The sequence below is a fragment of the Tetrao urogallus genome (assembly GCF_951394365.1).
Source record: "Tetrao urogallus genome assembly, chromosome: 14".
In the NCBI taxonomy this organism is placed as follows: Eukaryota; Metazoa; Chordata; class Aves; order Galliformes; family Phasianidae; genus Tetrao; species Tetrao urogallus.
Window position 1 is genome coordinate 10,309,671 of NC_136827.1, and position 21,976 is coordinate 10,331,646.

Genomic DNA, 21,976 nt, shown 5'->3' on the forward strand with positions numbered 1-21,976 from the left:
TCCCTCAGAGAAGGAAACAGTGTTATTGTCATGCAGATTTCTTTTCTTTTCTTCAAGATTTCAGAGATCCCATGAATCCTTTGCAACATGGAAATTCAGCCTCTTCTTGCCTTTTTTTTTTTTTTTTTTTTGGTGAATTAAAAAGCTCTCTCCAGCAGCACTGATGTGATGGCTTTATTGCAAAGCCTCCACCTTTCTCATGGACTTCTAAGTTAGAGTTAAGCATAAAAACTTGGCTTAGCTAGGCTTGACTACGGCATGTATATGTCACTGAGTTTTCCTGTTAGTCACACCACTCCCTTCTTGCTTTCTTTTCTGCCCATTACAGCTCAGTGTGTATGTAAGGGGGAAAAAAAACCACCAAACAACTGAACTTTTCTCTTGTATATCGTGTACTTTGCAGTAGTACCTGGAGGCCTCCGGTAGGTCAGATTTCTGTACAAATAATACAGTACTGCCACACAGAACTTGTGACTGAAAGGACTGGAGAAGATAAATGAATGACAGCGCGTAGAGGAGGATGTGATTAAAGAAAAGCAGTGGGGGTGTGCTGCACAGCAGAGCTGCTCAGTTTGTTTTCAGTTAGGAGCAGTGGTCTCAACTTTTGCTGCATAGGGTGTTTGTTAGCACAGAGCTTCTTGGAAGCAGAGTTTGCACTATGTGAGTTCTGAATTAAGTGCTGGAATTACAAAATTGCTTTTAGGGAAAGTAATGCCCATTTTAGTAGCCAATTAACACATTTTCTGTAGTGAAATTATCGAAATATTTAGTGTCTCAGGGATCTTGTTTCTTCCCCCCTTCCCTCCCTACTTTCTGTTGTAAGAGAGCTCTGTATTGCTTGGCTGGTATGTGGTCCTGGGTTTTCAGGGTCTTTATTACCTCTCACATTGTGCAAATGGCAGGCAGCTGGGACATGAGGCATCGCTTACCTTTAATTGGTCAACTAGCCTTTGCTGTTCTGCTCCACACGCTGCCGCACCGTGGCTGACCTCCGGTTGTACTCTGCCATGGTTTCCTTCAGCACCAGCTATTGCCCAATTACACAGAGTGCAGGAGCAGCAATTCTCAAGCCTTTGAACAAATTTTTACCTTATCCATTAGTCTAGAGGTGTGGACTACCCAAAGAAGCCCATACACGACCTAGAAAAACAAATTAGTAAGTGTGCTTCTCTCACTGATACTGCCTGTACTGAATAATTTTCTTAGGAAGAAAAAAAACCCTGTGAAATCCTAAATCGTTTCTCTTTATATATCAGAAGTCTTTAAAAGTATCTGAGACTTTTTTTAATGCCAACAATACATGAGACAATCCTAGATATGTGTGACACTTTTTAGAAAGTGTCTTTGTTTTTATCTATCCTTACAGTACCTGTGTGATAGGGAAGTGTCATGATCCCTATTTTAAAGATGGGAAGAGAAGACACAGAGAGATTTAAAGCTAGATTTTTAAAGGTGTTTTGACTTCTAAAGATGCAGTAAAATGTGCGGTAGGACTTTCAAGAGGGCTTAATTGCATCTTTAGCAGCTTAAAAGCGACTTGGCAGCTTACAAAGTATGCCAAGCAGAGAAAGGAATCTGGGTCTTCTGTGTTCTGGTCTAGTACTTTAACCATTGGGTGGCTCTTCCAGGATGGAGTGATTTGGGAAAGAAGCACGGCTTTTTGTTGCACTGCTGTTCAGTTTTGCTTCTTCAACAAAATGTGGAAGCACTGAGTCACAGCAGCTGACGTTAAGCAAAGAAGAAACCTTTGTCCGTAGTTGAAACCTAACGTGTTTTGAATACTGCTTAATTAAATAACTTTGGAGGGTGGTATTAATAAAGGATAGTATTTCCCATTCTGTAAGAAGGTATCTTTCAAGGGGGTATTTGCACAACGTAGCCCTGGAGCACAGTGGAAAAGCCCGATCAGAAAGCTGGCTACCCTCCATGGAGGCTATGGAAAGACAAACTTTTTCCAAAGACAATTTGAAACACTTGGTTTGGGCTCCTGCCCAGAACTGGCCTCCAGAGAAGTCCATCTCTGTCTGTACGGTCTGGGTGGAAGGGTTGGCCAAGCCTCCCAAATTCATCTGGCAGAGGAACTGTTGGTGTCACTGCTTCTCAGTTTGTTCTTTGCTATTTGTTCCTAAGGGGTGAGTTTAAATCTCAGTACCTGTGCTATGTTCCGAATTCACTGCGACGTACCCGTGCAGGGATCCCCAGTCATGGCATTGCTGGAAGGGTGGCCCTTCCTCTATGGAGAGATCACTTCAGCGGGCTCAGCCCCAGTATATCACAAATATCTGGGAAGTTTTTGCTAGACCCGTGCAACCTTTTACCAGGTTCAGAGTCCTCTCAAGAGCTTTTGGGTTTGAAACCGGGTTTAAAAAACAAAACTCAAAATTGCTGAGCTCTTTGTGGGTCAGTGGTCCAAGAAAAAGAAAGGGAAATTCATGAATGAAAATGCATCAATGCAGTAATTAACATGTCAGCTTTTAAATCTATTGCAAAGGATTTTTTGAACTTAACATTTTTAAATTAAGATTTGCAAGCAAGTCTTGTATTTTATCAGAAAAGGATGCTTTTTGTTTACAGACTAATATGTTTTAATACAGTTTTTTCTGCACATATTTTTTCATATTACCAGGTCCTCAGCCATGACTCTCCCACAAGTTTATGTTTGCCGCTGTTGGAAAATAAGTCTTTAAAAAACCCAACCAAACAAAACAGAAAATTCACAGTCAGATCTATTGCTCCCAGGCTGGCTGTGGGCTCAGCGCTGATCCATTCACGTCTCAGTTACACTTTTCACATTACTGCGTGTATTTGAGTATGTCTCATATCATAGAGAATCTGCTGTTGTAATGTGGGGTACATCACTGATGTAAAAGAAGACAGAAGGATGAATTGGGCATTGCCATCAGGAAAGCCTTGGTACAAAACCAAAGCAGGGGTCCTGTTCTGTGATTTGTTAAAATTCAGCTTTCCTAGGGACTAAGAGCTTATCTCTCAGAGGTTGTTTCCCTGTTTTGTCTTCTTCCTCCACTGCTGACAAACCAGTTGAGCTCTATAAAAGCTGCTTTCAGTGACAACTTCCCTCCTGGCCACGATGTGCATTTGCAACATGCAGTTTTATTACTGCTTATAGTACTTACTGCAGCCGTATGTAGGTCCAGATGTCTTTCATCAATCCTGAACCTGCCACAGCTGTAACTGAAGTAACCAAAAAGACCCCAATGTTTTTCTGGTACTTCCCAGTGCTTACACTTTGTGCAGGAAAATATCAAGAAGTATGTTAAAAATTAGCTGTATGTCACAGGTACTTTTTCTCTTCATGAGCAATATGTCTTCAAGCTGTGAATAATTCATTCCATTAAAAAAATCAGTTTTGCTCAGAAAAAGATATCCAACAAAACCTGCTGGTGCTGTGCCACTCATCTGCAGCTCAGCAGTGTGTTTTGCACTGCAAGTCTGCGGTGTTTCATTTCTGAAAGCACTGAGCATGGAAATATTACAGGTGCTCAGAGTAATTGTAAATCTAACTCGGCCCCACCTGTGTGTATGATTTTTCTAGAAACTTAGTTGGTTTAAAGTAACACGGATGAGATTGCAACATGATGCATTCGATAGAGAGATGTTTGTTAAATTTGCTGGAGAGCCATATCTGCATTCCTGCAATCCCATAAGGTATACAGTGTATGTATATATGCATATATGAATAGGTATGATACATACTGATAAAATAGAATGACTGAATTAAAAAACAGCACTGAGATATATTAAACACGCTTATAAAAACATATGCAGGTGCATATTCTTTGCTTCATACACCATTTCCACATGCACCGTGTGTGTAGGTGTGTGAGCACATGTCCATGCATGTATCTATGTGTTGCTGTGCTCCCCAGCGTGTAGATTATAGTTTGGAGAGAAATCATCCTCTGTCATTCGTCACTGCCGAGCTGCAGCAGACCAGGCCAGCACATCATTTGTTAACAGTGACAAAGCCACACTCATAAACGCCGACATGTTACATTAATTTATAGGCACTGAGTGACTTATTAAATGTGACGTGTGAAATATAACAGGGCCCAGTATGGATGATTAGGTTTTGGGCTTTGAATTGTTGACAAGGCAGGGGTAATGAATTGTGGGATACAAGCTAGTATGTTTCCCCCTCATTAGTCAGTATTAGCTGCATTAATAGTAATAATTGGATATATTCATCATTTAAAATGTTTTAATAAATGTTTGGACAGCACCTGATCTAGGCTGTCAAATATTAGACTGGAAGGTTTGTGATGGGAGAAAAATTATTCTGCTCCTTCTGCAGAGATTTATACAGCCTAAGGGGTGCTGTTTCTGCATCCTTTAAGAAGTAATGGGTGGGGATAGTTTGGAAATGCCTCTGAATGCATTCAAGAAAGACGTTTCCTTTTCATCCTGTAGACTTCTAGGGCCTGAGATCAGGTCTCCAAGATGGGATCTGAACTGGTAATTTCTGGTCAGGTGAGAAGCTCAAACTGGAACTCCACAAAAGGTGTGGCAGTTTCCATCCAAATTGATGTGTTGCTCCTTACAAAGGCATGTGTAGGGTGCGGAGTGGGCATTGCTCAGAGCGCAGAAATGTTTCAGTTTGGGGGTCTGACCAGGAGTCATCAGTACTTTGAGCTATCAACGTACTTCATATTAAACTTGAATATCTCAAAAGTATGATCTTCCCTGAGATGAAGGCAAGACATTTCAGTGGGTGTTCTGCCAGCCCCACGTTCCTTCTTGGTTTACGTATCCCAAATGCATTATTGCCTGTGACTCAGTACAAAGCTTCCTTTTATTAAAGTAGAAAAGGTCATTATTTTTTGATCCTCAGAAGTGGAAAGGAAATAACCAGAAACTGTTGTCAAGGAGTGCAGACTGTATTTGTCTGTTGCTTTAAAAAGAGATGTGTAGGTGAACTCTAGAAATGTGCCTTTTGAATGAATGGGTGGACAACAAGAAGACCGTAACCAGTAGCAAAAAAATCATACCAGTTTGAAACTTCTGACACACCACCTGGCTGTGTCCAGTTGTGTAATGAAACCCATTTTTTAAAGCAACCTTCTGAATATAGAAAAGCAAAACCACATGGAGTTATTGGCACTGCATCACTAGGTTGACAATTTTTGTTTAAAAAGAAGAGTCCTCTAAGGAAAAGCTTTGCTGCTGTGGAAAGCACTGTTTGGTGGCTCAGTAGGAGGTATGCTTTCCTTTCAGATGCTACTGAAGAGGTGTCACACCAGGGAGTACTGTGCAGGTGCTGTCTTTCAGAAGAGGCACAAAGTCAAGTGTCTGACCACCTGTAGTCGTAACAAGTCCCAAGACGCTTTCTGCAAGGATGAAAGTTTTCTCCTCAATGTCCTTGCTAGTTCCAGCTAGCTGCTTGTACTGAGCTTCAGGAATCTTAAAGATGAAGGGATCTTCATGCTCTCCTAAATACAGTGAAGCCAAGCCTGCTTATTTATATCCATGAGCTCACTCTGTAAAATGGTGGTGAAAGACTCGGGAGGTGCCAAGGCTAAAGCTGGATGTAGACAGCTCCAGGGCAGCAGAAAGGTTTCACTGCAGAGGCAGGAGCAGTGCCTTCACTTTCTACTTGTAGAATTCTGCTCAGTCCAAGTAAACTTTGAGCAGAGAAACTTCTTGTAATCTGAATGATTCATACTTCTGAACTCAGAGATATGTTATTTTGTTTAATAGACATCAAACTCACATGCAACTTACTTAGATAATGTACATTTAACTGTATTTTCTTTCTCATTTTGAACGAAGCCCAGAGTATTATTTTGTCAGGATTGTCTGTTGGTTGGTGGTGATTATCAACAAGGTGATGTGAGAGTATTTTAGCACATTATCTAACACGTGTCATTGTCACTGTAAAGTGTTTCTTCAAACTCCCTCTTAATTTTTATTTGGAGATTGAGTAGGGATTTAAAACTTGATATTGTATGCTTAGCAAATGAGATTCACCAAGCCTTTGGGTATATAGCTGTGTTTTTATTTCCTGTATTGGTTAACTCTGGGCCTGGAGTGTCAATTCACCAGCAAAGATGAAAATTAATTTCTCTAGATTTATATTAGTATCTCTGAGATAAGACCCTGATTTCGTCTTTTAGGTTCATGTTGTTTTGCCAGCCATCCCACAGGATTTCAGCCTTTCCATTAGTGAAATGTATATATATTATAGAATGGAGAGTATGTTTCAACATCTAAGCCAATTATTATGCAGTTAGGTCTTAATAGAGAAGTCTTTAGTGCAACTCTGTGGGAGCTGCAGAACTGAGCACAAAAGGAGCGATCGATATTCTGTGCTCATGTGGCATTCTTGATGGTTTTAAGCTGTTTGTCTAGTTAGAAAGATTTTGGGTGAGATTCGTTAGTTATTTTTACACTAGGGAGGAAATATTATTTTCCAGGGAGGTGCTAGAAGGGGCCAGCTGTGAGGTTTTACTCATCCTCTTTACTCTTTCCCAGTTGCCAGCACAATTGTTCTCTAAAGAAGAATAGTAGAACATAAAAAAGAGAGTGAAAAGTTGTCAAGTTGCAAGCAGTTCCTAGTTCATTACATTCATTGTGGCTTTTCTTGGTACAATGTCGATGAACAAAAACTTCTGCCCTGGCACGGTTACCTAGATGCTTGTTGTAAACACGCTTTTTCCTGTTGCTAATACTACTCTCATTACTCCATGGTGATACAGAAAAATAATAGCTATGCGGGATTTATGTAGGGCTTGCAAATCCTCATGGAGTGTGTTTTGTGGCTATGAATCCCATTGATCGTGGGTATAATCCCTGTGTTCACACAGAAAGGCATCCTGGTGACACAGCCAGCAGTGTCCAGCTGCTGTCCTTACCTCACCCCACCTACGACTTGTCACCCACATTTCTATTGTAATACTACTCCAGTTTAGGACATTTGGCTTTGTCCTTCAACGTGGTACCCTCATTGGGTGACTGACATTTAAGGCAGGCCACACTTGTTCTTAGCTGCATCACCCTTCTGGATAGGTACAAAAGACAACGTTGTGGCTATGGGTATAATGCCTTTTCATGTCTCTATGCCATTAGAAGAGGGTATCAGCAAAAGTATTTTTTCTCTGTGTTCAAAGTCCATTGCATTAGGAAAAGTGCTGCTTCATTCAAATGTTGTGTTATTAATATATATGTTTTGATCCTACACATTTGCTATGGGGTAATTATTTCTAAAATAATGTTCTTCCAATGTAATGTTAAAGATCATGTCCACCTGCAGTATTTATTGATAACATCTCCAGCATTGCTGTGATCTTCTTTGCTATGACATCGCAAACTTTCTCTTTTCCCTTTACTCTTTCAGTCTTTCCCTTGTGTGCTGATTTACAATTGCATATTACAGCGTCATGGCTGCTTACATGCACACATGCACAGAAATTCTGCACAAGTTTTCTTCTTTGAACCAGTTCAGCATTCCCTTCCAACACCCAGCAGTACCCTCCTGTTGAACCACCACACATCACAGCTCAGGCAAAGTACCTCTGCCTTTCCCCAAAACAAGAGAAACAAAGAAGTTTACAGAAATAAAGAATACCATCTCATAGTGGATCTCCTTTCAGACTGTTTTTTCCTTCTCTGACCACAATCCCAGTTTACATTTAAGTCTCTAGAAGTTATAATGACTTGATAACGTTATTGTTTTGTTTTGTTTTCTCCCCTACATAAAGTCCTTCCCTTCTGTTTCTTTACTTGAAACAAACTCTTCATTTTCTTTTTGAAGCATAAATTGTCTGTCGAGGGGTTGCACTCAATCCTTCAGAATGCTGACACTTCCCAAGTTCTTCTATGTAATTATGCAGCTGAGTCAGGTGATATAATTTGCACTCCTCTTCAGAGCAGGGCTGTGTGAAACAAGATTTATCATTTCATTTCCAAGTTGGCCGTTGCCGTTGCAGTTCTACTGAGGATTTGGTGACGCAAACGCTGGGGCTGAGGTGTCATCCCAGCACTTAATGCCATGGTCCCACAAATGACTTTTGCTGGCAGTGTTCCTGAGACAGCGGAACAGCTCGCACAGTCAGCTTGTGTGCACTGCATTTCTGTTATGTTTCCCTGGGGCTGGAGACTCCTTGGACTTGTATGTTGTTAATGATTTGGAGACATGAATGAACTCAATTGCTCTCTTCATTTCTGATGCGCCTTTGATTCACCATTGGCATATGTTGTGCAGTGTTGGAAATAAGAGACCTGAGGGCATCTTCCTTTGACCCTTCTTTCTTTTCAGACCATCAGTCCTATCCATAAGGCTGGTCAAATATTCTCATTACAGTCCACACCGCCTTGCTTTTTTTTTCTTTTTCTTTTTTCTTTTTTTCCCAACGTGCCTTTTCCACTTATAAGAAAAGGTAAATCTTGAAAACAAAACCTGAGTGAGTTTTGGGCTGGGTGATGGGGAGGAATGCTGTTACAACTACACCAGCACCTTGCCTGATTATTGCAGGACACCTCTGCTCAGAGGGGTTTGGAGGAACGCTCCACATCTGTCCGTACAGAACCTTTTCTCTGTGCTGCTGATGCTCCAGATCTGGCCAGAAGGTATCCTGCTCCCACACATCCCATGAATAGCCTGCCCTGCTGGGTTTGGCAGTTTGGATGGTCGCACTGGTGTGTCAGTGTTATTTAAGGGTATTACTGGCATCTAATTGAGAAATCATTGATTACTGTACGTGCAGCCAGGTTGCACGCAGCTTTATGTGCAAGCTTCTTTATGCTGTAGAGCGTTCATGTGCTGATCTGGGAAAGGTGTGCAAGAGAAAGGAGGTGTCTGTTTCCCACACACGAAATATGTACCATGTGAATCTTTACAACTTTCCCAGCAAGTGGATGAAAGGAGCATGTCATCAGCACCCTTGGCTCCAGGTGACAAGTTTCAGAGTCCCACATCTGCTAAGAGAGAAGCAGCTTTAGCTGGCTGGATTAGCGCTGCTCGGCAGCACACTGGGACTGCGATACCACCAATGTTTTTCGGTAACACTGCTAAAGTTACAGTAGTTTACCATGAGGTAGCAGGCAACCAAATACTCATATCGTATTACAATAACAGCAGTGCTGTTATCTGTCATCGCTTACACTGAACAGAGGTTCTTTTAGCAGAACTATGGCCCTGGGAGGGCTGCTAATTCAGTGGCATTGTGTGAACTATGACAGAGCACAGAGATGTTTTAGATTTTTTCCACTGACTGGATTGTAGCATCTTTAGTAAAATTAGAAATATCTCACCCGCTTTTGTAGCCCAGTCTGTGAGCGGTCAAATAGGTGAAACGGAGACAGAACAAAATGAAAAGTAGTTCAGCTGAAACAAATTGGTTGAACATATATATATATATATATATATATATATATATATATATATATATAAAAATAAATAAGTTCTGTTGGTTATGTGACTTTACTCACTGTAGTGCTGGAAAGTCTGTCACCATTTCAGCGAAAGCATTGGCCCGTCAGCTCGTAAAGAGCAGGCAGTGATTTGAAGCATGCATAGAAAGGCAGAGCTGGAGGTTTCTGTGCTGGGTAAGCAAACGACTGCTGTGCAGAGGAGTGCGGCTCTGCTGCCTCCGTGCTGTCACCGCGTACAGCGGGTGGGGGTACGCAGTCATCCCGCGTGCACTGCGTGTGCTCTGCACCCGGATGGCATAAACTCCTTCCAACTCTTCCTATGGCAGAAGGGCAGCTGCAGCTGAAATCTAATAAAATTTTTAGATAATGGATCTGAGCACAGGTAAGGATATATAAGAAAGAAAAGTGAGATTTTCGCAACTTTAAGAAAAAAGAAATATTAAAATGGCAGATCTGGGCAAAATTAAATTACAGAAACCAAGCACTGAAAGCTACCTCTGGACTATTTTTAATTTTGTTTAGTGGTGTTTTTTGGCGGTGTTATCTCTTTCTTTTCTTATTAAAAAATCTGGGAGAAGGAACCATCCGTGGGATTTTAACTCACTCATGGGCAAAAATGCCGAACACACGTTCCCAAAGTACTGTACATTTGTCTGATGCATTTCAACTCTGTATTAGAGAGCTAGAGAATTCTGTAAGATTCAAGATGAAACATTGATATGCTGTGCAGAACACGCAGACTTAAGGAGAAGCAATTGAAAGCACTTGGTAAAGCAAGCAATGAGTAATTTAAGGCTGTTTTGGGCAGTCCTACCTTCTGATCTGGTGATTACATGGATGCCTCCTCACCTATTTGCTGTGCTGAACTGAATATTTACTGTGTTGAGAGCAGCAAACCCCAGCTATGCCAGCTCTGGGAGTCAGAGCGAGTTTACAGAAATAATGCAGGCTATTCTGTTTCTATTATTATGGCATTGCCTGAAGAATCTCACTCAATAGATTCTGGCTGCTTGAGGCTTATTCTCTCTGTCACATTGCTTTCTTGGACCTTTTCCGTAGTTCAAGAGGGAAATATGTATTTTCTAGTAAAATAAATAATTTTTCAGGCTTTTGGTTTTGGCTTATTTTCCCTTAGTGACTGCTTAGCATCCTATAAATACAAAATACATGTCTGATTCAGCTTCAGTTTTAAGTCACTGAGGGAGAATACTGAATCCAGTGAGAGCAGATTTGGGATTTTTTTTTCTTCGTAATTAGGATGTTTGACAACTCAAGAAGGTTATGTTTAGAAAAGAGTTAGATGATTGTATCTGGTGTTTAATTTCTCTTCTGCAGAATAAATTTCCTGTTGTAAAAATGCCACAAAAGGTAGCTACTGCTGTTTATTGACTGAAGAGCCAAGCAAAATCCAGCTGTGAACATGTGGGTAATAGGATGTTTCCCCCATGCTTATGTTTGATTTCCGTGCACGACCTCATGCTGGTAGATACCAATGTAAGGCTCAATTTTTCTTTTGTGAATGGGGTACTTGACATGGCCAGTTCACTGTATGTGAAAAGTGAGTTGAAGTACAAACAGAAAAAACAAACTCCCAAACCCAAAACTTTGCAACAGTGGATTCGTTAATGAATTGGAATTTGCATATTTTAAATGTTAAGACTTTTCTTCCTCTCCTTTTTCTGCAGTTATTAGCTGGCTTGGGCTCAAATTTCTTTTAGTGTCACATTTTCCATTAATTTGACATCTTTTCTATGGCAAACTGGAATTAAAAAAAAAAAACGAAAACAAACACTCTCTATAAGGGAAGATTAGAAATACTGGAAAAGTCAAAAGATTATAATTAAAGGGGAAAAAAAATCCTATTTTAGTTTAACTTTTTTAAAGTTGGGAATCTTCTATCTAGAAAAGCTACTTCAAAATGGCAAGAAATATACTCAGTCCTTCTGACACTTCTGCAGGGAGGTTTCTGTGCTTTGACTTTTTTCTTTTCAAATTAAAATACATGGAAAAATGGGTTCTCTCCATATTTTGATTTTAGTGGCAAATGTAGTTACCAGTAGATGCGATCGAAGTTTCTGATTGAAAGAGTTATGTCTGAAAAGTACACAGAAAATCCAGAAGTAAATGAAGCAGCTGAAGTGTGTGCACTGGCTGCCTCTTGGTGACCTGTGGGTTCACCCCTGTATTGGCTTCTGTGCACCTTTATATGCCAAGTTTTCACCAGAAAGAAATTATCCATCATAAACTCCTTGAGAAAACTGTACTTGTAGCGTCCAGCGTCCTCTTTGCTGGGAGGGCAAGCATGGAAAGGATTGTGGCTGAGTTCTGCAAGGTACTGAGGTATGTGAATACCACCTTTGTCTCCAACAGAACTGCTTCTGTATTTAAATTTATGCACATATTTAGTACTTCTGCTGAATCGGTGCATCGTTCAGAATGAGCGTGCGATCCTTTTATCTGGTGGGCAGTTGCTAATTATTGCACGTAGTTTGCATTTACTAATTTTGCAAACTCACATGTACTCACTGCTGTGTTTCACCCAAGAGTCTAAATTTGCTCTCTTCTATCAAATGCATTTACAGCACAGAAGAGTTGAGTTTTGTCAGATTTGCTTGCCCTAAAGAGGTTTAAGTTGTATCCCTGGCACTTCTGGATAGCCACTGCTCTGGCTGACCTTGGCAGCCCGACAGCTGTCATATTTTCACATGGATGAACTGTTCCTGAACAACTTCTCCAATGTATTGGGAACAAACAAGCTTTTCTTCAGCATCAGGAATGCAGCAGGTCTTCCCTTTCCAACTATTTTTTTCTCCTTCCACAAACATATTTATTGTGGCAGTGGCAAGAAAATCCTACTGCTGAGCTTTCGTATTTGAGTTCCTTTAAATTTCCTTCAGGGGAGTGACAGAAGAACCAGCCCAGATCGTGTCAGGACTTGCTTTCTTTAACTCTTTGTTTACTTTGAATAAGCATGGGCATTAATTTGTGGTGGAAGGAGGGGAATCAGAGGACGGGTGTCAGGAAGGAGCCAGCAGAAGTGGGGAGCAGGTAAAACCATAGAATCATAATATACCCTGAATTGGAAGGGACCCATAAGGATCATCAGGTCCAACTCCTGCAAGGTGTCAGGAGTGAGGAGAGGAAGCAAAGTGGGAAGGCAGCAGAGCAACCAGAGAGCTCAGACAGGGTTGGGGAAAGGGCCCCTCACTGGCAGAGTGGGGCAGTGGTGAGAGCAGAGTCCTGCTCAGACCAAAACCTTCCTGGGAAAGGAGCAGTTCTGTGAGGAAAAAAGTCTCTTGAGGGGAATTTTCATTCAAGTTGTGAGAAGAAAACCCTTCCAGAAGAGCTAATTAACCATCTGCTGGAGCTTCCAGCTGAAATTCAGCTGGAAATTCAGATTAATTTTTGTCTGATTTAGACTGGAATTTTGTATTTAGCTGGAAGTTCTACATTGGTCCTTGCAATTTCTTGGAGATTTGTGGTAGGACGATGCCATGGCTAGGCTGCATGCACACAGATTTTGATGCTTGATTCATTTTTGCAGCTGCACTGAGCTGCATTTTATCATAGTTTAGAATCTAGAACTAACTTGTTTGTCCCCAAACTGGAGTCCCATATCCAGACGGGATAAGGGATGAAGCCCAAAGCTTCACATTTAGTAGTAATTCAAGTCAGTTGACCCAGGTCCTTCATGAAAGTTTGCATATTTATGGACCTGAGCTCACTCCTGTGGATTTGGCTTGTGTTTCTGTGCTCCATATGCACCAGTTCTCCTTATGCCAGAGATGTCAGTAGTTGGGAATGGAGCTGGAAAATGTGTTTTGTTTGATTCATGCGAAAAGAAGCTTTGAGTGGTAGCAATAACTATAATTAATGTCTGAGTCTTGTGTGGTAAAAGATTTGGTGTTTAGCAGTCATATAAGTTTGGAGGGAGTTAAAGTTGAAGATTGCACTGACATTCCACTGTTTTTCACATTTTTTTCATTTTCAGAATGAATTTCAGGCCCCAGTGGTTAGCATTAATGCTATATATCCTCTGTGGTTACTATTAATGCTACACAGCCCTGTTAAATGGGGAGAATGTTAGAGCTGAAAAAAAAAACCCACACTGAAGAAGTTAGATGCAAACAAACAGAGATGGAAGTTTGTGCTTACAAAGGGCTCAGCTCTGCTGGCACTTCTCCTGGACCAGTCCTGTCAATCTAAATCTGAAGTATTTGCAGAGTGAAGTGCTGCTAATGAGCGAGGCTGGCAGAACTGGACTGGAGGTGAAGAAGGCAGTGGGGCAATTAATTTCAAGCAGGATCCGAGAGGTAGACCTGAAGCTCTTGAGTCAAACTGTGATGCTTTGCTCTCATTCTGATCCATTTGTTGGTTATAGTGGGGACACTGGCAGCTGGAGAGCACTGGGCCAGCCTGTGAGCTGCTCACCTCTTGTTTGGCCCAGCATGGGATGTGTCATGGAGCTGGAGGCTCCAGCTCTTGCGCATTCCAACAGTGCAAAGCCTATATGTCTTTTTATCTTTCAGTGGAATAAAAATGCAGTGCTTGGTAGGGTGTATTCTTCACAGTGAGAGTAACAGAACACTGGAACAGGCTGCCCAGAGACCTTGTGGGGTTTCCATCTCTGGAGACATTCAAAACCCTCCTGGATGTGTTCCTGTGTGAGCTGATCTAGGTGTTCTTGCTCTAGCAGGAGGATTGGGCTAGATGATTTTTTGAGGTCCTTTCCAATCCTTGACATTCTGTGATACTGTGAGCAGGCAAATTTGTACTTAAAACACAATGGCTGAACTTGGCTGTGTAAGTAAGGTATCTTGAAAATTCATCTGAAAAAAATATTTTTTTTAAGTTAATTTTTTTATTGAGCTGATTTAATTCAAATGAAGTTTTGTTGCTTCCCTGAGGTCTTTCGGTAGACTTAAATAGATTAGTCTAATTTCTTCTACAGCTTATTTTGGTGAAGCTTCCATAAGATTTGGTGAAAATGGAGCAATTAGAGTTAGATTTTGAAACTTTGTGTCAGAGTTTGGAAACTCCAGAACACAGTTCCTGTATTTTGTAGTGAATCTCCCAGCTGCAATGCGCAGTGTTTGTCCAGAGGTTCACCAAGAGCTTTCCATCTCTTCTGAGGGGCGTCAAGCCTCCAGCTGTGCATCTTATGTGTGTGGTGAAGTGGCTGGGAAGCCTTTGCACAGCCTATGCTATCTTTCAGGCTGATATGTTTAATTCTACCATTTCCCAGCTCTGTTTGGGGCCATGGTATGGCTGTAGGACTGCAGCAGACCAAGGATGCGGCTGCTGAGCCCAGCACTCGGCAGAACTCTGAATAGTCCCACAACAAACCTTCGTGAGCGTAGGCTTCATCCCATAGAATGAGTAGTCCTGAGGCTTCGCCACATAAGGGCTTGTCTGAGGTTGTAAGCGCAGGCTGACAGGGGTGTCTTTAGTTCCCAACAGATGGCCAGGCTTTTTGTTTCAGCAAGCAGCCTTGCCTGGAGAGGTGGTCTCTGCATCCTGCCAGCATTTTGTATGACAGGGCCAGCTTAGGGCAAGGGGGATCTGATGTCCATGCCCTTCATAGCTCATGAACTAAATGATGAGCTGTTGACAGGAAAACCATAATCTGAAATGTAAGATCCTGAACTCTCCCCGCTTTTCGTTTTTCTTTGGCAGAATTAATGCCCTGTTTGCTTGTCTCTCAGAATCCATTCTGGCACGAGTACAAACCTTCGCCTGGTGGCAAGCAGTTGTCTGGATCTGAGATGCCAAGATTTGTGCTGACAGCTCCTTCTACGCAATCTGAGTCAGGCTGTCACAGCTGGCCATTAGAGGCTTAAAAAGACACACGCGCGTACAACAAATAGCACCAACTTTCAGTTATTGAAAATCAGAACCTGCTTGATGAGAAAGTATAACGCTTATACCTCTCTTAATTTTGGCATAAACAAACACAGTGTTTCCAAACTTCTCTTCAAGAGTGATGCCTGTTTATTTTCATATTGATTGCTGATCGCTTGCTTTTATTTCTGAGCACAGGGAGAGAAGGGACTTTGTGGGCCAGGACATCAATCCTTGTTAATCCTGGGCATTGCAGTTTATTACCCCCACATTACCTTACTTTTCTCTAGTGAAGACAGTCCCTTGGAGTTTGACTTGGTCCTTGCCTGGCATGATTTTCCAGGCATGGAGGAACAAGCCCTGAAGCTTGCTGGTCTGAGGGGCAGCATCCCAACTAGAGCAGGGCAAAGAATGCTGCTCATCAAAAAGGGATTTTCTGTAGCTGTTTACCCTCCACTTTTGCCTTTCTTGTTGGCAGTGTGTGCAAATTCTGCTGACTTTGCATTCAGTTTGGGTGTTAAAAGATGGGTGCTTGCAGAAGTTAACTTTCCAATTTCAAGCAAAGCAGGACCAAACAATCCCTCGCCTTCCTTTTTTTTATGTGGAGACAGGTCAGATTAACTTCTGCTTAGTCAACTGATGGTTATTGCAAATGTAATGCTGCTCTGTCTGGTTGCACTAGGTTTTAAACTTGCTGTAGGATTAAATTTTGCACAGCTGAGCTTTAGTAGGCCTTAGTCTGTAGTTTATTTTGGACAAAAGGCTGATAAACTTTGGCTCTCAAGGAGAAAGCCTGGAATCTGAGACCTACCATTATTCATTGACTTGTCTTTATGAGTTTACAGTCCACTGACGCATAACACCGAAGGAAATATTTTCAGTGAAATGTTTGCTTTTTTCTTTGGCTTTGTAAAATGCAATGTATTTTCTTAGAGATATATGTCAGGGTCACATAGCTACTTCAGTGAACTGTGTATGGCCAGGAAATAGGCAGCATTGAAAATATTTCACTTTTCCATGATGTCAGTCTTTTAACTAAGACTTTCCTGTCCTTCTTTTGGGCTTTTGGTCTTTTGCTAACCACTGTTTAAGCATCTCAATATTATGTACAAACTGAGTGTAATTGTGGAAGGGAGATTTTGATTCTATGGAATGGTTTCTGTATTTTTGTATTAAATCAAAATGTGCACGCTAAATTGAACTTGTAAAACAAAATCCCTTTTATACATGGAAAAATTTTCTTGGCTGGTATTTTTCATTTCTCTTCTTGCTGGACCACAACATATATCTCTTACTTTCTTGTTCTATGAGTTTGGCTATTTAGTGTGAAGGGGGGACCATATCTGAAGTCTTTAATGGCTCTATTACAGCAGAACTGTTAAGTTCACATATACCCTAGGACATTCTTACACATTTTGCTGGACTGTGGCCTCTGATCCCTCAGTGGATGGTCAGTGGTATAAATTGTCTGAGTTGAAATTGCTGATGTAAATAAGGCTTTGTTAGACCAAATGTACAGATGTAACAATGTAGTATTGTGCACTGTTTATAAGATGATAATGCCCATTTCTCTTTCTCCACAGGTTCTTCTTGAAATTTTTTCTCAAATGTAACCAAAACTGTCTAAAAAATGCAGGAAACCCTCGAGACATGCGACGATTTCAGGTCAGTTGGGCACACTTCCTCCTTTAAAAAACAGCAGCTAACCCAAACTAGCCTAGTAATTCATTGGGAGATGCTAAAAATATAAGGCCAAGAACATTCTTGATAAAATTATCTCAGTGGAAAGTGAATCCATGAAAAGAAAACTCAAAGTGACATCATTACAGTTTTCAGTCACAAGACAACCTGGTTTTAGGGCTCTCTGTTCTGCCTGGGGAACTGGTTGCCTTCATGTAAACATGCCAAACAAAGTGAGCGCCATGCCTGTTGGAAGAGGCAGAGGAAGCTATAAGAGTAATGGCTCGTGGCTCTCGTTATGCTTCAGAATTTACTCTTCTGCAGCATGGAAGGCTCATAAATGTGCATTAATGTGATGATAGTCCACCCCCTCTTGGAAGAAACTACCAGTGGGTGTCTTTCTCAGGATGTTTTGGACTGATATTTCTCCAGTGTCTTAGCATGTGGTAGGGGAGGCTCAGGAGCAGTGGTATCTACTTAATTTAAAAGGCCAAGGATGTTTCTGTATGCCATCCTACATCCATGACTTGTTTTGAAACTAAGAACATAAGTATCCCTTGGGAAGATGGACTGTGCTTGCCCTTCTCTGAGCTGACAGGAGGGGACGGTGTGGTGACAACACTGAGAAGAGGTTGTTGCAAACCCATTACTGGAGACATGATCCTTTGGCTGTGCCAGTGGTGATTTACCTGAGTAGGGGTTGAATTAAAATACGGAGTAGAGAGCCCAAGGACCATCTCTTTTGATGGAACCAGTAAATGGAATGCGGGGAGAAAATATAATATGGTCTATCAGTGGGGATTTGACTCTGGGAGCTGAGGAAGTAACAGGAGGTTTGTCCCCTTGACTGTAAGGACCTCTGGAGGAAGAAAATGCCAGAAGATGATGGCAGCTTTCTGCAGTAGCTCACAATGTTTGTTTGCTTCTTTGTGGCATCATAGTGCTTAACTGAAAATGCTAAATGCTTTGTGAATGGCAGTGTTGTTTATATGTAGAACATACGTCTTTTCGTGAACTATTTAATTGCAACAGCAGAGGTAGGTAAAAGGGTGGTATTTGCCTTTACAAGCATAGATGTGCAGTCGTGAGTAGATGTGGCAACAGCGATTAATTTAATCAGAATGAAAGCTAGCATTATTGTGGCAGAAGTGTTAGCTTCTCATCCCATGTTCTTCCCACCGTCACGTTTATCCAGTGATTTGAGAGGGCATTATCAGTGAAGGAGAAAGTGGAAAAAGGACTCACCAACATGGGGCTTCGGGCCAAGCAGTCACCCCTGGGGCCTGTCAGAACTTGCTTCACAACATGTACACTCTGCTGGGTTTGTGCTCACCCAGGCTAGAGGCTGATTTTCATATGGTAATGCCTTCGTGTGTTCTCTCAGAACAGCAATCAGGAGCCTGTGTCGGCGAATAGGTAGGACATAGGAAAGGTTGTTGATCTCTTGACTTGTAAAGACATTCTGTCATACAAACCCAGCTTCACAGCAGTTGAGCTTTCTGTGTGTAAACAGAGACTGCTTAATTACACAGGTCGTGTCAATTAGTGTGACCTTAGCATTTTCAAGAAATTAATCACTTTCAGCAGAGTGAACCGCTTACACTGTAATACAGGGTGGTATTGAAGCTTGTTTTACTACAGCTGCTCTTGCGTTGTTGATGATTTTTTTTTGTTTGCTTTTCTTTTTTAATCTTGAACTTACTCTTTTTGCAGTAGACTTCATAAAATAGTCAGAATACTGGATCCAGTCTTCACTTTTTATTTCTTGGCATGAAAAGGACCACGCATGCACATAGTATCTTGATAACATGATGCACCTAGATATTTAAGATGGTGTTGTACAGGAACCAAATGAAATCCAGGTCCCTGTGAAGTGAGTAGAGGGTTTGTCGTCAGCTCCTCTGTGCCACTGACATACTCCCAGTGCTTTCAAAAGTCTGTCTCAAAAAGATTTTCAAATTCTTTTTGAATAGCAGCATACTCTTTTCACAGAAAATTTAAGATTTTTTCTTCCTTTACTTTGTTCCACCTTCTGTGCTGGACTGTCAAGCTGCCTGAAAGCTTGTCCACTTTTTGGCATGATATCAGTTATCTGCCTCCCAGAGTTGCTAGGAGTCATTACAACAGAACTTGTGAAACAGTGAAGGCCAGGGGCATGAGTTTTGTACCAAGTAAGGACAGTTTGTACTGAAAAATTTCCTTCCTAATAGGTTTGTTTCATGCAGCAGGGAATTGTCTGACTCTACTGTGATCTAAGATGGGGTAAGAAATTGTAGGGAATAGGTAGAGTGTATGTTGGTTCAGAAGAACTGCATGTGAATTTTCATACACGTATAGAAATTAATTTGGAAGTTTTATCCCAAATGTTGTGTTCCTGAACTAGTGAGATAAGCTTAGAAAAGCAGGTATGGGCCTGGAGAGAGATGCATTTCCCTACATTTCTGAGATGCTCAAGCACGTGATGACTGGGTGCTGCATATCAGTAGTGTCATGTGCCAGCAGGAGTGTGTGCTGGAGTGGTTGTAATAGCTCTGTCTGTTTTAGCAGAAGACAAGTTCTTTACAGAGAGAGTGGTGAGATGCTGGAACAGCTGCCCAGAGAGGCTGTGGATGCCCCGTCCCTGGAGGTGTTCAAGGCCAGGTTGGATGGGGCCCTGGGCAGCCTGGTCTGGTATTAAATGTGGAGGTTGGTGGCCCTGCGTGTGGCAGGGGTTGGAGATTCATGATCCTTGAGGTCCCTTCCAACCCTGGCCATTCTGTGATTCTGCGAAGACAGGAAAAGTCAAATGCTGTCCTTGCAGGGACTTGAGTGTTCAACTATGGTACAGACTCCCTGCTTGTTCTCAAGAAAATTACTTCATCTCTGTTTCATCAGCCCAATTGCACAATACATTTGGCAACGCCACTTAATTTTCCCCTTAGTCCAACCTTGTCTTTATTATTCTAAAAACCCCATGGAGCAGATGCTCAGTCTGTTTTTGCATTCTCTGTCACAATAAGCTGTTGGCTTTGGTGGGATAGGCTGTGGAGTCCCAATCAGTGGTAGTAATAAGTAGGTGGTATCACGGGTAAACTCTGCCTGGATTTTGTTTTTCAGCATGAAAACTCATTCATGTAACCTAAACAGTTTCATATGTTATTGTAATTAATGAAACCCAAGTGCCCCAGTTATCTTGTTGTTCTTGTTTTAGCACAGCTGCTTGCAAACTGACACATGTCAAGTTATAATTTAGAGAAAACTTTTCAGACTGAGTCACTGCATAAAACCCTGAACATTCGTTTATTATGAAAACCTTGAAAGTCACTCAGAAATTGCCTTGCTGTTCAGTGCTGTTACCTCAACCTCTTCCTCAGCCTAGGCTGCTAGTTTGCCTCAATGGGATGCTGCCACTCATGTTTGAATTGAAGCCACTTGTGTCCTATTGCAAATTTGCATAAGAGACAGAGATGATGCTTCATGAATCCCAGATAATGGAATTTGGACATGCAAGGCTCTATCCCTAGAGAAGGGAAAGGCGAAAAAAAAAAACAACCTGGAAAATAGCAGTACGAGCTGTGGCCCAATTCAACAAGGTAATTAAGTGCCTGACGTGGCCTCATGCACGTGAGCAAAATGACTGAATATGTTGTACTTATGTGCTTTAAGTTAGGCACATTTTTAAGTGTCTTGTTAAATTGAGAGTAATTTCTAGTTATTAGGATAAAGAAGATATTGTAGGAAGAGGTCACCAAGTGGTGATGAAAATAAAGATGCATTGCTCAAGCCGTTTCTGCATAGAGTTTAGAAGAGCAGCAAATGCACGAGTTACAGGTTTTACACTAATGACGTGCTTTAAATCTGGAAATCATCTTAATCAGATTTTTTCTGCCTTTGCCACTGGATGTTGGGGACATCACAAAAATATCAGAGCCCTCAATATACACTGGAGAAAATTGAAAGCACAAGGAACATGCTATGTCTTAATCAGTTAGTGAAGCTTAATGGGCTGTGGTTAAAAATGAGGAGTCATGCAATGCTTAATTTTGATATATTAGGTGAGGTACCATAACAAATAAACGGGCTGAGTGCTAAACGTGGATAAATAGCTTGATCTACAGGCTCCTGATCTCAGAATATTTTTTTAAACTAAGCCCCAAAGCATTCACAACTGGACTATTTAATGGCAGGCAGAATAATTCACAGAGCCGTGATACGTTAATGCCGTTGATAGTGCCAACTTCATTGAACAAAGTTATAAACCAATGTGTTTCTTTCATACCCCTGTCTCCCCTGGTGTTGATACAGGATTTAAATTCAAAATCTATGAAGGGCTGAAGCTAAAGCTCAAAATCGTTTTCCGTGTTTGCCTGTCCCAAATTAAAACTGTGTTTTGTTGACAAAATTTGGAAAGGTTTGAGATTTGGCAGGCCTGGTTGTCCCTGTGCTTACATTAATGTGTCAGCACCTCATTAATCATTTATTAAACTGTAGTGTGCCTTTCCCTCTTGCTATGGTCTGTGTTTTAGGATGCCTCAGTGGCCATTCCACATCTACTTTGGCTCTCCCCTCCCCCTAATTTTATGATTTCTCCACAAATTAGGTTTAGCGTGTGCTTTGACTTGAACATGTCCCAGTCGTTTCAAAATCAAGATGAGGAGAGTGTAGTATTTTTTTAGATTAAAAAATATGAGTAGAACTTGTAAGTATGTAAGTGCTCTGCAGCAGTCCAAGTATGTAACTATAGCACACAAAATTCAAGCTGTATTTTTTCCGTGTTAATAATTAGAGGTATTAATATTTTGTTAGTGCACTGTATGCTCAGTATTCTTGTGTTAACGAGATTTTGTGTTTTAAGTATTAAACAGTATTTGCTGTTTCTTGCAGGTGCAGTATTTTTTTTCTTCAGACACATAAGAATAACCACTGTTTTTTGGTTTTGTTTTTTTTTTTAATGCATTTCCTCAGACTGGAAACACTTTCTCTTGGGGATTCCTTTTACAGTATCTTCTGCTAACGACACTGACGAACTGCACCAATGTGATCTGTTCATAGTAAATCAAACTCTGTTCGGGGGTTAGGTAGGGAGGCA

General features: G+C 41.3%; 1 protein-coding gene across 10 annotated transcripts in view; it reads left to right on the plus strand.

Annotated features, from left to right (window-relative positions):
• The window catches only part of EBF1 (EBF transcription factor 1), a gene marked incomplete at both ends in the record, with an annotated part of 260,911 nt that overhangs the window by 145,437 nt on the left and 93,498 nt on the right, over positions 1 to 21,976 (plus strand). For all 10 annotated transcript variants that reach the window (XM_079542503.1, XM_079542504.1, XM_079542500.1 and 7 more), the window contains one exon: positions 16,812 to 16,893. In XM_079542503.1, the coding sequence (XP_079398629.1) occupies positions 16,812 to 16,893 (82 nt within the window). The remainder of the gene's footprint in view (positions 1 to 16,811; positions 16,894 to 21,976) is intronic.